Source organism: Hypanus sabinus, chromosome 3 (assembly GCF_030144855.1).
Source record: "Hypanus sabinus isolate sHypSab1 chromosome 3, sHypSab1.hap1, whole genome shotgun sequence".
NCBI lineage: Eukaryota > Metazoa > Chordata > Chondrichthyes > Myliobatiformes > Dasyatidae > Hypanus > Hypanus sabinus.
Genome location: NC_082708.1, coordinates 181,561,850 through 181,576,935, shown reverse-complemented (window position 1 = coordinate 181,576,935; position 15,086 = coordinate 181,561,850). Strand labels below are relative to the sequence as shown.

The 15,086-nt window shown below is 43.1% G+C and overlaps 1 protein-coding gene across 1 annotated transcript in view; it reads right to left on the bottom strand.

Annotated features, from left to right (window-relative positions):
* LOC132391940 (dedicator of cytokinesis protein 2-like) overlaps positions 1-15,086 on the bottom strand; it is a 1,209,929-nt gene that overhangs the window by 952,928 nt on the left and 241,915 nt on the right. The window contains exon 11 of the mRNA XM_059965744.1: positions 1,773-1,848. Coding sequence (XP_059821727.1) covers positions 1,773-1,848 — 76 coding nt within the window. The remainder of the gene's footprint in view (positions 1-1,772; positions 1,849-15,086) is intronic.

Genomic DNA, 15,086 nt, shown 5'->3' with positions numbered 1-15,086 from the left:
CATATACAACCCTGAGATTCTTTTTCTTGTAGGCATATACATTAAATCTATATTAGCAGTATAATCATGACAGAATCAATGAAGACCGCACCAACTTGGATCTTCAACCAGTGTGCAAAAGACAACAAACTGAGCAAATACAAAAGTAATAATAAATAAACAAGCAATAAATATCAAGGATATGAGATGAGGAGTGTTTGAAAGTGAGCCCACAGATTATCTGAAAAAAAGTGGGTGGAAGTTTAAAGAGAAAGGAAAAGATTTTAAAAGAAACTGGAGGGGCAACATCTTCACAGAGATGGTGTGCTCATCGAGAACGAGCTGCCAGGGAAAGAGGTTGCAGCAGGCACAATAGCAATATCTGTGACATTTGGACAGGGACATGGACAGCAAAGCTTAAGAGGGATACTGGATAAGCTCAGGTAGGTCCGATATAGACACCTCAGTTGCCATGGAACTGGCACTGAATGCCTTTTTCTGTGCTATATGACTCTATCAGCCTCCCAAATTCCAACCCTAAGTCCCCATTATGAGAGGTGGAAAGGGCACTCTGGTAACACTGTATAGGCCAATCCCCTGTATGGTGGAGCAGAAGCATTAATGGCCATACCATTGACTCCAGAGGATGATGGAGACAGGAGGTCATCAATGGCCTATAATCCTCTGGGAGCTAAGGGCCCAAGTAAGTAAAGAAAATTCTATCACCCTATCATTCAGAACTGAGGTGGAAGTCCATCAGCCAGATAAAGTATCTTTGAGATTCTCCACCCAACGCCCATGGACTCACTTTCAAGAACAACTTACGTTCTCAGTATTATGTATGTATGAATGTACAGTTATCTTCTTTTGCACAATGGTTGCTTGGCAGACTTTGTGTGCAGGTTTTCACTGATTATATTGTGCTTCTGTGTTCTACTGTGAATCTCAGGGTTGTATATGGTGATGTATATGTATTTTGACAATAAATTTGAACTTTGAACAAAGGGTTGTTGAAGCTCAGTCACTGATTATGGAGAAGACAGAGTTCAGTCATTCCTGGAATTCTTGGGACACACACACACACACCCCCCCCCCCCCCCCAATCTGGTATATTGTATATAAATGTTAGTGAATGGCAGAGTAGATGTGAGAAATGCCCACACTTCCATGTTGAATGATTTTTAAAAAATTATCTTCTAAATGTATGAGATCTGTAGAAAGACTAGAGAAATGTTGGTTCCGATGTTGGGAAGAGTACAGCTTGAGACACATGATTAGCCAGTTAGAGATCTGGACAAGCAATAAATATCGAGAACATGAGATAAAGAACACAGGAAGGACCGGCCATTTATAGGGTGATAGAGTCATAAATGCAGAAATGGGCTTTCTGTGCAAGTTTCCATGGCAACTGAAGTGTCCATCTGAGACAAGCCAATCCCATCTACCAGGGCTAATTCCAAATCACTCTAATTAAGTATTTTTAACTGGGTTGCTGCACAGAATGGACCTTGATCGAACAAGAAACCTTGGAACTAATAAGCAGCACATACAGAACACTCGAGGAACTCTACAGGTCAGGCTGCATCTATGGAGTCAACGCTTTGGCCCGAGTCCCTTCACCATGGAACTAATGAGGCGGGCATTGAGCGCCCATGAAGCCATTTTGGTAAGGATTAAGTGTGGTCAAACAGCTTGTCTCCTCTACATTTGTTAGGTAATTTCAGCATATCAAACAGGCAAACTACTTAAGCCTTACAACGATTAATATTAAACAAACTTAAGTCTTTACTTACTGTTGGAAGGGAATAAAATGGTGTTTGTCCTCATCACTTTCTGCTTTGCCTTTCAAAATGTCAGTAATGTCCATCGCTGGGGAGAGGAAACATATTTTGAATTAACAAGAACTGAATTGCCCCACATCAAAGCCCCCTTCACCTCCAAATCCATAGGAAGAGCTGAAGCCATTTCTCAAATAGCAGAGGTATCTCACTCATGTGCAAGCTGTTCATAGAACACAGTACAACACAGTACAGACCCTTGTTGTGTTGATCTTTTAGCCTACTCCAAGGTCAATTGAACCCTTCCCTCCTACATACAGTACTGGGCACAAGTCATAGGCACTTGCAAATAGCCAGGGTGCCTAAACTCTTTGCACAGTGCTGTAGTAATTCTATGCATTGCACTGTACTGCTGCCACAAAATAAAAATTTCCATGGCATATGCGAATGATGACAAACCTGATTCCGAACTGGGTCTCTGTTGTAGACTGAGTGCAAGAAGGGGAAGGGAGAGGGAAATCATGGTTGGAAAAGGGGGGAGAGAGAGAGAAGGGAGGGAGCAGGAAGCACAAGGGAGACATTCTGTAATGACTAATAAACCAATTGTTTGGAATCAAAATACTTTGCCTGCAGTCTCGGGGCTGGGTGTGTCTTCTCCCATACCACCCCTGCCCCTGGAATTTCTTCTCTACCACCTGTCCCATACCCCTCCTGTGGTGCTCCATCCATACCAATCCCAGCAGCCTTTGCTCCCGCCAGATTGACAAACTTGCTCTCCTCTCCACATTGACAAATACAGTACTGTGTAAAAGTCTTAGGCACCATCGCTATATACATATATTGCCTAAGGCTCTTACACAGTAATGGAGCCCTCCAATTTTCCATCATCCATGTCAAGTCAAGTTTATTGTCATTTCAACCATAAACTGCTGGTACAGTAAACAGTAAAAAGGAATCAACATTCCTCCAAGACCCTGGTGCTACATGAAACAACACAAAACTACACTAGACTGTGTGAGACAGCACAAGGCTACACTACATAAAACAACATAAAAACTGCACCAGACTACAGACCTGCACAGGACTACATAAAGTGCATAAAACAGTACAGGGCAATACAATAATTAATAAACAAGACAATAGGCACAGTAGAAGTCAAATTACAATATAATAATAAATGATATAGATGTCAGACTAGACCCTGAGTATTAAGGAGTCTGATGGCTTGAGGAAAGAAACTGTTGCACAGTCTGGTTGTGAGAGCCCGAATGCTTCGGTACCTTTTGCCAGATGACAGGAGGGAGAAGGAGGAATGTGCATATTGAAGAATTTCTTAAATGTCCCTAATGCATCCACCACCAACATCCCCCATCCCCCAGCAGATGAGTAGTGGTGAGGTCAGCAGTATTTTGTGATTGAAGTACCAGTGGGCACAGATGGAAGACCACTTTGTTCAAACTCTTGCTTCCTATAGGGTCATTCAAGTCATGGGAAATGACTCATTATAATTTAAAAATGGGCAACGTGGTAGCGTAACACTTTGCAGGTTCAGCGATCGGGGTTCAATTCCCACGGATGCCAGTAAGTTCTCCCCATGACCAAGTAGGTTTCCTCGCACACTCCAAAGATGTAGAGTTAAGGGTTAGACAGTTGCAGGGAAGTTGCACTGGCACCAGGAGCATGGCAACACTTGCAGGCTGGTCTTGGCACATCCTCAGACCGTGTTGATCGCAGACGCAAACACTTCATTCCACTGAATGCTTCAATGTAGATGCGACAAACAAAGCTAATATAATCTAATCGAAATGATATGAAACCTCAAGTGACGCTTGCCTGATAAAGTGATGCGAATGAGAAAATAATCAGAATCAGGTTTATTATCACTGGCATACAACATGAAATTTGATGCTTTGTGGAACAATACAATTCAATTCATAAATTATTATATTAAATTATATATATATTAAAATTATTAAAAATTCATAAATAGTGCAAAATAGCAAAGTAGTTGTCATGGGTTCAGGGATCATTTAGAAATCTGATGGTGGAAATGAAGAAGCTGTTCCTAAAACCTTAAGTATATGTCTTCAGGCTCCTGTACCTCCTCCGTGGTGAGAGGAGGGCATGGCCTGGAAATTGAGGGTCTTTAATGGTGAGGGCTGCATTCATGAGGCACTGATTTTTGAAAATGTCTTTGATGGTGGGGATGCTAGTGTCTGTGATGGAGCTAGTTGTGTCCACAACCCTCTGCAGTTTTTTTTTTATCCTGTGCATTGGACACTCTGTAAGGTCCTTGGACTTGAAAATCTCCCCTTGCATCCCTTCACCCCGATCCCCAGTGTTTGCTGTCAGTCCTGATTTCAATGCCTTCCACTTCCCATCTCGCCGGCTCTCCATTTGCCTCCCTCCTAATCCATTTCTGCACTCCCGTCCATCACACACACAATCCTCTCCTCTACTGACCCTGTTTGTGCTTGCTGCTGACTTGGGAAAGCAGGCAACATAATTAAAGACTCCTTGCACCCTGATCATTCCCACTTCTCCGCTCTCTCGGAGAATACCTTGTTTATACAACGTATAAACGGCTGAGAAGAGGTACAACACACACTAAGTGCTGAAGAACTCAGCAGGTCAGGCAGCACTGTTGGAGAGACATGGACAGTTGAGACCCTTCATCTGAACTGGATCTAGAACCACAGAGCACTACAGCACAGAAACAGGCCCTGTTTTATCTGTGCCGACCTGGCCTTCTGTCCAGTTCCATCTACCTGCACCAATCACATCCCTCCACACTCCGCTCATCCATGTACACATTGAAATTTCTCTTAAATATTATAATTGAACCCACATCCACCCCTTCCACTGGCAGCCTGCTCCACACACTGATACCACCCTCTGAGTGAGGAAGTGCCCCGTCAAACAGTTCAGCTTTCACCCATAACATTATAACCTCTCATTCTAGTCTCACCCACCATAAGGAGAGAAAGGCCCACGTGCATTCACCCTATCTACATCCCTCATCTTTTTCTGATCTCTCCTACGATCCAGGGAATAAAGTCGTAAGTTGTCCACCTTTCCCTATAACACAGATCTTCAAGTTCCAGCAACATCTTTATAAATTTTCTCAGAGAGTTTACAGTCACTTCTGCGATACCACGGACACGAGGTGCATATGGCAGGGAATCCAGAGGCTTAGAAACTACAAGCCTACCCTGCATGCCAGTGACCAGAATGCTTCACTCCCTGAGGGGCTGAATGTCTTCTGAGCCTGGTTGGATGCACAGAAAAAAGTGTCTGTGAGGAAGGCACCCCTCCCTAAAAACAGTTTCTTCCCCCAGGACATTTGGTTCCCCCAGTTCTGAACTCCCAGTTGCATCATATTGGAAGTGTCACTGGGTAATCTGTTCTGTACGTTACAATATTTAATATTAATACACTTTAGTTTAATTTTATCCTTACCTTTATAAGTTATTGTGTGTTAGTATACAAGTCCATAAGACATAGGAGCAGAATTTGGTCCATTGAGTCTGCTCCGCCATTCAATCATGGCTGATCCTTTCTTCCCCTACTCAGCCTCACTCTCCGGCCTTCTCCCCATAACCTTTGCTGTCATGTTCAATCAAGAACCTATCAAGCTCTGCCTTAAATACATCCAATGACCTGGCCTCCACAGATGCCTGTGGTAACAAATTCCACTGATTTACCACCCTCTGGTTAAAGGAATTTATCAGCATTTTGGTTTTAAATGGATGCACCTCTATCCTAAGGCTGTGTCCTCTTTTCTTAAACTCTCCCAACAGGGGAAACATTCTTTCCACATCTACTCTGTCTATGCCTTTCAACATTTGAAAGGTCTCAATAAGATCCCCCTTCATCCTTCCAAATTCTAGCAAGTTCAGACCCAGAGCCATCAAATGTTCCTCGTATGATAACCCTTTCATTCCTGGAATCATCCTTGTGAATCTTCTCTAAACCCTCTCCAATGCCAGCACATCCTTTCTTAGATGAGGAGCCCAAAACTGTCCACAATACTCAAGGTGAGGCCTCACCAGTGCCTTTTAGAACCTCAGCATCATATCCCCGCTCTTGTATTCTAGACCTCTTGTTATGTGTTTTATGCCCTGGTTTTGGTTTGAAGAAACGTTATCTTGTTTCTATAAATATCATATATATTATATACATGTGTGCAGTTAAATGACAAAAATCTGCACTTGTCACTTGCATTCTCCCCTAATTGAAAAAATACTTGGATGATACATAGATAGGAACATTTTAGAGGGATATAGTCCAGATGCAGACCAACTTAACTCGCTCAGGATGACATCTTGATCAGTGTGGACAAGTTGGGCTCTTACCGGAATGCCAGAATTTATTTCATTTATTTTCCTAATGGAGACGGCTGCATTGTCACCTGGCACGGTGGGACCACTGCACAAGATCAGAAAAAGCTGCAGAGGGTTGCAAACTCAGCCAACTCCATCATGGGCACTAGCCTCCCCAGCATCAAGAACATCTTCAATAGGTCTCAAAAAAGACCCCCACCATCCAGGACATGCCCTCTTCTCATTGCTACCATGAGGGAGGAGATACAGAAGCCAGAAGACACTCACTCAACATTTTAGGAACAACTTCTTCCCCTCTGCAGAACAGATTTCTGAATTGACAAAGAACCCATGAACTCTAACTCACTATTTATTTTGCTCTCTTTTGTATTACTTGTTTAATTTAAGTTTTATATATATATAAAATGAATAAACTCTTCTTGGTCTTCCAGTCGGGTGCAGACATTGATTTTAACCGGCGCTTCAATGACAAACTCTGCTATCTTCACCAGGGATGAAGCCTGGACATGTCTAGTCCAATGGTATATATACTCCTGGTACCCTCAATGATTAGTCTGCATCCAATCACGCACCCCATCTCCACATTCACAGGGAACCCTGCAAACATCAGCTATCCTGGATCACAGGTCATCTTCGACCTGAATAAGCTGTGATTTGAGCTTCCTTTTGAATTTGTGGATGGTACGAATCCAATAGTTCTTCAGGATCCTGCACATCTCTTATTGTAAGTTATAGTTTTTTTAATGGATTGCATAGTACTGCTGCCACAAAACAAATTTGACAACATATACCACTGATGTTAAACCCAACTCCAATACAGACTGTCTGCACGGCACGAATATTCTGAGCAACTTGGGACTTTTATTTTATGCCTCTGCTGAGTCCTGATCACAAACTGGTTAAAGAATAGAACAATTTTGACGGAGTAGTGCTGATAAATCTAATGAGAATGAGAGCGACATGATCAGACCAGGGGATGGGGAATAAGCAGCAGGAATACAAGATGAACTATGGCGGGATACAGTCAGAGTGGAAAAGAGAGATTGTATGCCACATTAAAGTCAGTAGTGCATGAATCTAAATTAATTTAAAATGAATTTTTAAAAATTCATGCAAAATTTAAATTGATATCAAATTGAACATTGCAACAACAATTACACAGAACTCATCCATCTGCAGAGCACAGTTGGTTACTCTCTTTTCTGAGAGTTAGAAGCTTGCAGGTTCAAATCACACCGTGGACCTTTACTCGTGGTTCAGGCTGACCCCCCTTTGCGGGTGAGAGGGTCGAAGTCAAGTTAAAGCAAATCTATCAAAGTACAGGTACATATATATCACCTTGAGATTCATTTTGTGCTTGCATTTACAGGGAAATAAATAAGTACAGTAGAATTTATGAAAAACTAATCAAAGAGACTGACAAACCATCAAATTGCAAAAAAAGACAAATCGTGCAAATAATAATTTTAAAATGTAAGTACTGAAAACAAGAGCTATAGAGTCCTTGAAAGTGTGTCTATAGGTTGTGGTGTCGGATCAGTGTTGAGGTGAGTGAAGTTATCCACACTGGTTCAGGAGCCTGATGGCTGAAGGGTAATAACTATTCCTGAATCTGAAACAGAGGGGCCCAAGGCTCCTGTACCTCCTGCGCAATGGTAGTAGTGAGGATAGTAGGTTGGCTGGATTGGATAAAATGCCAGTGATCAGATGTGCACTGACATCCAAAGGCACCCCACTCCTAAAATCTGTACTTGGCTGTGGATTATATAGTTGATTCCCATGATATAAAATTCTGTTTTAGCCGCATTGGAGTTTTGCATTCATTATAGGAAGTCATGAAGAGGGTTCAGAAGAGGTTTGGAAGGATGCTGCCAGGATTAGAGAGCAGCAAGGGATTAGAGGGAAGAGCACGGGAATTCTCCCAGAGTCCCGGCAGTACTTCTCATTCACCCAATGTCACCAGAATGGACAATGTGGGTCGGTGTTTGTGGGATCTTGCTGTTTACAAATGAGTAGCTGCATCTGCGCTGTGGGTGGGTGGCAGAATCTGAGGGAGCATCAGAGGGAAACATGGAGAAAGAATGGAGCGATCAGTGCAGGATTAATGCAAATGGGTAATTGATTGCCAGCATGGACTTGATGGGCTGAATAGCCTGTTCTTGGGCTGTACCTTGCTGTGGCTCTATACATTCCAACAACGACTCACACAGAATACTGGAGGAACTCAGCAAGTCAGACAGCATCTAAGGAAATGAATGAATAGTCTACGTTTCAGGCCGAGAACCTTCATGAGGGTAAAAACTATATTCAAAAAGGAACAGAAATGGATTTATGTGGAATCTTTTATTCCAATCATTGAAGTGATGCTGAGATACATCCTGGGATGTGCTGGGTCACATCGTCAGTGATGTAAACCGGGCTTATCGGGTGTTTCGGGTTTTTCAACATCGGACACCCCCGCCCAGGCCACCCAGCCAGGGTCGATCAGGCCCTGACTTGTGTCCACTAGCCTTGGTCAATGGGTCACCCCTCTTGATCTACAGCCATCTGGTGGCTCACTCAGCAGCTGATGACTCTTTTCTGTGCAGCCTCTGTAATACCAAGGAGAGTGTAGGTTCTGCAGATCGAGCAACCAGCAAAACCTCTACACCTGTAGTCTCCCACATGCCCTCCACCCGCCTCTGGTACGGCTCTACGACCTCTTGTTTTTTTACGCTCAAACGCCTCTCTTTATAATTTTGATGTAAGAAATATAGCAGCCAAATTGAACACAGTGAGTTGCTATAGACAAAGTGATAAGGATTAAACGAGCTAATTTAGTGATGATGATTGGTTGAAGTATAATGACACAGAAAGTCACTTGGTCTCATTAATATTACAGCAGATTCTCCCCATCCCATTTGTTCAGCACTGCCTTCCCCTCAAATCTCTGAAAAATATTCTCTTTCTCTTGTTCTCACCAGCTTCTTTTAAGAGGCACAGAGCATCACAGACAGAATGCTGCAGGAACTCAGCAGGTCAGGCAGCATCTATGGAGGGAAATAAACAGTCAACTTTTCGGCCCAAGACCTCTCATCAGGGGAAAGGGACTCAGCCTGAGAAGTCAACTGTTTATTCCCCTCCATTAATGTAGCCTGACCTGTTGAGTTCTTCCAGTATTTTGTGTGCATTCCTCAATATTTCCAGAATTAGCAGAATGACTGTAAACTGATTAGCGACATACCATGGGTGTATAAAACTACAGAAATGTAAATTTACTAGATTCCTTTCGATATATCGTAAGCACATCAAATATATTTTTTTTATGATCAGTGCCTCACTCTGAACTTGGACCACAGTTCCTGCCAAAGTATAATTTAATTTCAGGCACAGCAAGCAGAATATTGCTACTATTTGGCACAAAGATATAAAGTTCTGTCCACATTGAATGGGTTTATATAACAGCCTTAAATTCCTTTCATAATTCCCGTTGAATCTATTCCAATACAGCTTCAATCTGAGCCTTCCAGAAGAATGGGAATCAGATGTTTGAGGATCTGCCCGATAGGGAAAGGTTGAAGAGCTTAAGACTTGAGAAGAATGGAGCATCGAAGAATAAGGGGCGATTTTATACAGAATTGTGAGGAGTAAGTGAACTGAGGTCGGGTGAGACTCCAACTAAAGGTCACAGGTTAAGAAAGAAAGGCGAAATGTTTAAGGGAAACATGAGGGAGCTTTTTCACTCAAAGGTTGAAAGAAGCTGCCAGTGGAAGTGGTGGATGCAAGTTTAATTTCAACATCTAAAAGAAATTTGGATAAGTATATGGATAGGGAGAGGCTATGGTCCAAGTGCAGTTCAATGGGACTCAGGAGATAAATATTTCGGCATGGACTAGATGGACCAAATGGCCTTTTCCTGTACTGTCGTGTTCTATGACTGGATGACCCTAAGCTGGACAGTTGGGCCATGAGCCATCTTCACCATGCATGAAGCTCAGGGCTAAGCTTCAAACTTGCTGACGCTTAACCCCAAGGATTCCTCAACAATTTAGCAGCAGCGTCTTCCCCTCTGCCATTAGATTTGCGAACAATCCTTGAATGCTACCTCATTATTCCTTTTTCAATAGCACTATTTGTTTATTTCTATTATTTATCATAAATTTTGCTGCCACAAAACATTAAATTTTGCACAAAATGCTGAAGGAACTCAGCAGGTCAGGCAGCATCTGTGGAGGGAACTAAACAGTCCACATTTCAGGCCTGATGAAGGGTTTTGGTCAGAAACGTTGACTGTTTATTCCTCTCCATAGACGCTGCCTGACCTGCTGAGTTCCTCCGGTATTTTGTGTGTGTTGCTCTGGCTTTCCAGCATCTGCAGATCTTGTACTTATATTAACATGATTTAATTTTACTTAGAGATGTAGCATGGCATCAGGCCCTTCTGGTCCAACTGCCCAATTAACCTACCTACTGACCCATGCATCTTTGGGATGTGTGAGGAAACTGGAGCACCTGAAGGAAACCGGAGCACCTGAAGGAAACCCACATGGACACAGGGAGAACGTAATAACTCTAAAACATCTAAAACTTTGCTGAACTTCTGTGGATGTGTAGTGGAGAGTATATTGACTGGCTGCATCACACAGATGCATTGCATTTGTGGTTTCTAAATGACAATAAACTGAATCTGAATCTGAACAATAAATGAAAGACCGCACCAACTTTGGCATTCAACCAGTGTACAAAAGACACGAGCTGAGCAAATACAAAAAGAAATTAATAATAATAATAATAATAATAATAATAAATAAATAAATGAGCAACAAATATCAAGAACATGAGCTGAAGAGTCCCTGAAAATGAGTCCATAGGTTGTGGGAACAATGCAATGATGGAGCAAGAGAAGATGAGTGAAGTTATTCCCTCTGGTTCAAGAGCCTGATGGTTGAGGGGCAAAGCTGCTCCTGAACCTGGTGGCATGAGTCCTGAGGCTGCAGTACCTTTTTCCTGCTGGCAACAGCAGAAAGAGAACATGATCAGAACAGTGGGAATCCCTGATGATGGATGTGGTCTTCCTGTGACAATACTTCATGTAGGTATGTTTAACCGTGGGCTGAAGAGCTGTCTTTGTGCTGTAATGAAACCCACCATTCCAATCACCAGTCCGTTTGGGAGAAGTATGCTTCAGTATGCTTCATAAAAGATCCTCACCATCCTGGATATGTCCTCTTCTAGTTACTACCATCAGGGAGGAGGTGTAGGAGCCTAAAGAACCATACCTTAAGTTTCTTTTTCTTACGTAGAGATACAGCGCAGAACAGGCCATTCCAGCCCTTCAACCCACACCATCCAGCGATTCCCTGAATTTAAACTTACACAGGACAATTTACAATAAGCAACTAACATAATTTTGATCTGCGGGAAGAAACTGGAGCACACGGAGGAAATCTGCATAGTTCTTGTGGGCAACATACAAAATCCTCACAGACAGTGTTTGAATTATACTCCTGTCTCTGGAACATCCCGAGTGGTAACCGTGTCAGGCTAACCGCTACTTATACTTTAGTGGAATAAAGCGTGGAATAGGCCCTCCCAGCCACGCCATCCAGCAATTCCCTCAGTTTAACCACAGCCTAATCACAGGACAATTTACAATGACCAATTAACCTACCAACTGGTCCGTCTTTGGACTGTGGGAGGAAACTGGAGCACCCGGAGGAAACCCACATGGTCACGGTGAGAACATACAAACTTCTTACAGGTAGCAGTGAGAACTGAACCCAGATCGCCAGTACTGTAAAGCATTGTGCTAATTATTATGCTACCGTGCCACCCCTCCACCATCAGATTTCTGAACAGTCCATGAACACTGCCTCACTATGCTTCTTCCACGCTATTTATTTTTGTGACAGTGATCTCTCCATCTTGCACTGTACTGCTGCCTTAAAACAACAGATTCCATAGCATGTGTCAGCGAGAATAAACCTGGTTCTGAGAGGTTAAGCAATCAATTTCCCTCGTGCGTGGGAGTAATCCTGGGGGATGTTGATGAGGCTGTGTGGAGAATGCGAAATGAGATTATTGTGGGATCAGTGTAAATGGGTGGTTTGTAGTCGGCGCAGACAGAGGGCTGAAGGGACTACTGCCAGTGTTCAGCACTATTGCTCCTCAGGGACGAGCTCGAATCTCATCATGACAAATGGGCAATATAAATTCAAGTAATTAAATAAATCTGTGATTGCTTTAATAAAATCACGATAGTCTAAAAGCAACTATAAATCTGCTTAACAAGCCCGGCTGGCTCACTAATGTCCTTGAGGGGAGAAATCTTCCGTCCCTTCACAGACTGCTTGTGACTCCCGACCTGCCATCGTGGCTGGCTCCGAACCACTCTCTTCATTCACGTGGGATCAAGAACAGACAATAAATCCCAGTAGTGTTAGTGATGACTCATTCATTCATTATGTGCCAAGTCATATGACGTGTACGATCTTTGTTCTTGGCAAATTTTTTTTTTTTACAGAAGTAGTTTGCCAGTGCCTAATTCTGGGTGGCATCTTTACAAGACGGGTGACCCCAGCCTCCATCAATACTCTTCAGAGACTGTCTGCCTGACATCAGTGGTCGCGTATCCAGGACTTGCTCATACAACCATCCACCACCTGCTCCCATGGCTTCATGTAACCCTGATTTGGGGGGGGGGGGGTTGGTGAGTGGGGGCTAAGCAGGTGCAACACCTTACCCAAGGGTGACCTGCAGGCTAGTGGAGGGAAGGGGTGCTTTACACCTCCTTTGGTAGAGACACATCTCTATCCCACCATCCATAGTGATAACTACGTCAAGCTAAAATCAACAGAATCCCCTGAGGATCACAAAAAAAAGGCTGTAAAGAACTCAAGAAAGCAAAGCCAGGAAAGGCCATGAAAAGTCCTTGGCAAGTAGATTAAGAGGTGCCTGCACGAGTGCTGCATGCAAGCTCAATTTCAATGTTTAAAAAGTTTGGATAGGTACATGGATGGTAGGGGTATGGAGTGCTATGGATGACAGGAGTAGGCAGTTTAAATGGTTTCATCATGAACTGGATAGACTAAAGGGCTCATTCCTGTGTTATACTTCTCTATGACTGTAGGACTAAAGAGAATCCAAAGGCAGTCTATACATCCATCAAAAGGAAGAGAGTAAGCAGGGAGTGGGTAGGACCATTCAGTGACACAGGAGGGAGCACGTACTTGGAAGCAGGGATATGGGTGAGGTCCTAAATGAGTGCTTTGCATCTAATTCAACAAGAAGGATGTGGAGAATGGGAATATTAGAATGAAGCGGGCAGATGTTCTAGGACATATTGAGATAAAGCAGATAATGCTTGGTCTCTTAAAGTACATTGAGACGGATAAGTCTCTAAGGCCTGATGGAATATAACACCGGGCAAGAGAACAATTGCTGGAACCTTGACCAACATCTCCAAGTAGCAGTGACTTAGGAATATGGCATCCATCATTAAGGATCCCCACCACCCAGGACATGCCCTCTTCACAATGTCACCATTGGGAAGGAGATACAGAAATCTGAAGGCATACACTCAGCAATTCAGGAACTGCTCATCCCCTTTATCATACAACTACAAAATGGACATTGAACCCATGAACACTACCTCACTACTTTTTTGTTTGTTTTTTTTTGCAGTACTTACTTTAGTTTAACTGTTTAATAAACAACTTCATTGAAACCTGTGTGGATGAGTGCGTGCTTACAAAGACTTGCTGTACATTCTCAAACCAAAACCAGGTATGACTTGTGGATAGCTGTTCAAGGGCAAAGGGAAAATTTTGAAAAAGTTTGGAAATGGCATCAGATGTACAACAACTCTGGCAGTGTTTGCACATCATTACTTCTTACAAGCAAAATTCAGTAGCATGAATGACAGCGATGCTTCACTACCAGATGAACTCAATGCCTTCTAAGTCCGCTTTGAAAAACAGAATATAACTGCAGCTGTGAAGATCCCTGCTGCACCTGGTGACCCTGTGATCTCTGTCTCAGAGGCCAATGTTAGGATGTCTTTAAAGAGCGTGAACCCTTGCAAGGCGGATATTCCTGATGGAGTACATGTTAAGGATCTGAAAACTGGCAGGAGTATTCAAAGACATTTTCAACTTCTCACTACTATGGGAAGAAGTTCCCACTTGCTTCAAAAAGGTAACAATTATAACAGTGCCTAAGAATAATGTGAGTAGCCTTAATGACTATTGCCCAGCAGCACTCACATATAACCATATAACAATTACAGCACGGAAACAGGCCATCTTGGCCCTTCTAGTCCGTGCCTAACGCTTACTCTCACCTAGTCCCACCTACCTGCACTCAGCCCATAACCCTCCATTCCTTTCCTGTCCATATACCTATCTAATTTTTATTTCAAATGACAAAATTGAACCTGCCTCTACCACTTCTACTGGAAGCTCATTCCATACAGCTACCACTCTCTGAGCAAAGGTGCTTCCCCTAGTAGTGACAGAGATCATCGACAGTGATAAAATGCTTTGAGAGGTTGGTTATGACTAGACTGAACTCCTGCCTCAGCAAGGACCTGGACTCACTGCAATTTGCCTACCGCCATAATAGGTCAACGGCAGACACAATCTCAATGACTCTACACGCGCCTTAGATCACCTGGACAATACAAGCACCTATGTCAGGATGCTGTTCATCAACTATAGCTCGGAATTTAATACCATCATTCCCACAATCCTGATTGAGAACTTACAGAACCTGGGCCTCTTTACCTCCCTCTGCAATTGGATCTTCAACTTCCTAACTGTGTGGATTGGTGATAATATCTCCTTCTCGCTGACAATCAACACTGGTGCACTTCAGGACGTGTGCTTAGCCCACTGCTCTGCCCTCTCTCTATACCCACAACTATGTGGCTAGGCATAGATCAAATCCCTCTATAAACTTGCTGATGATACAACCATTGTTGATGGAATCTCAGATGGAGATGAGAGGG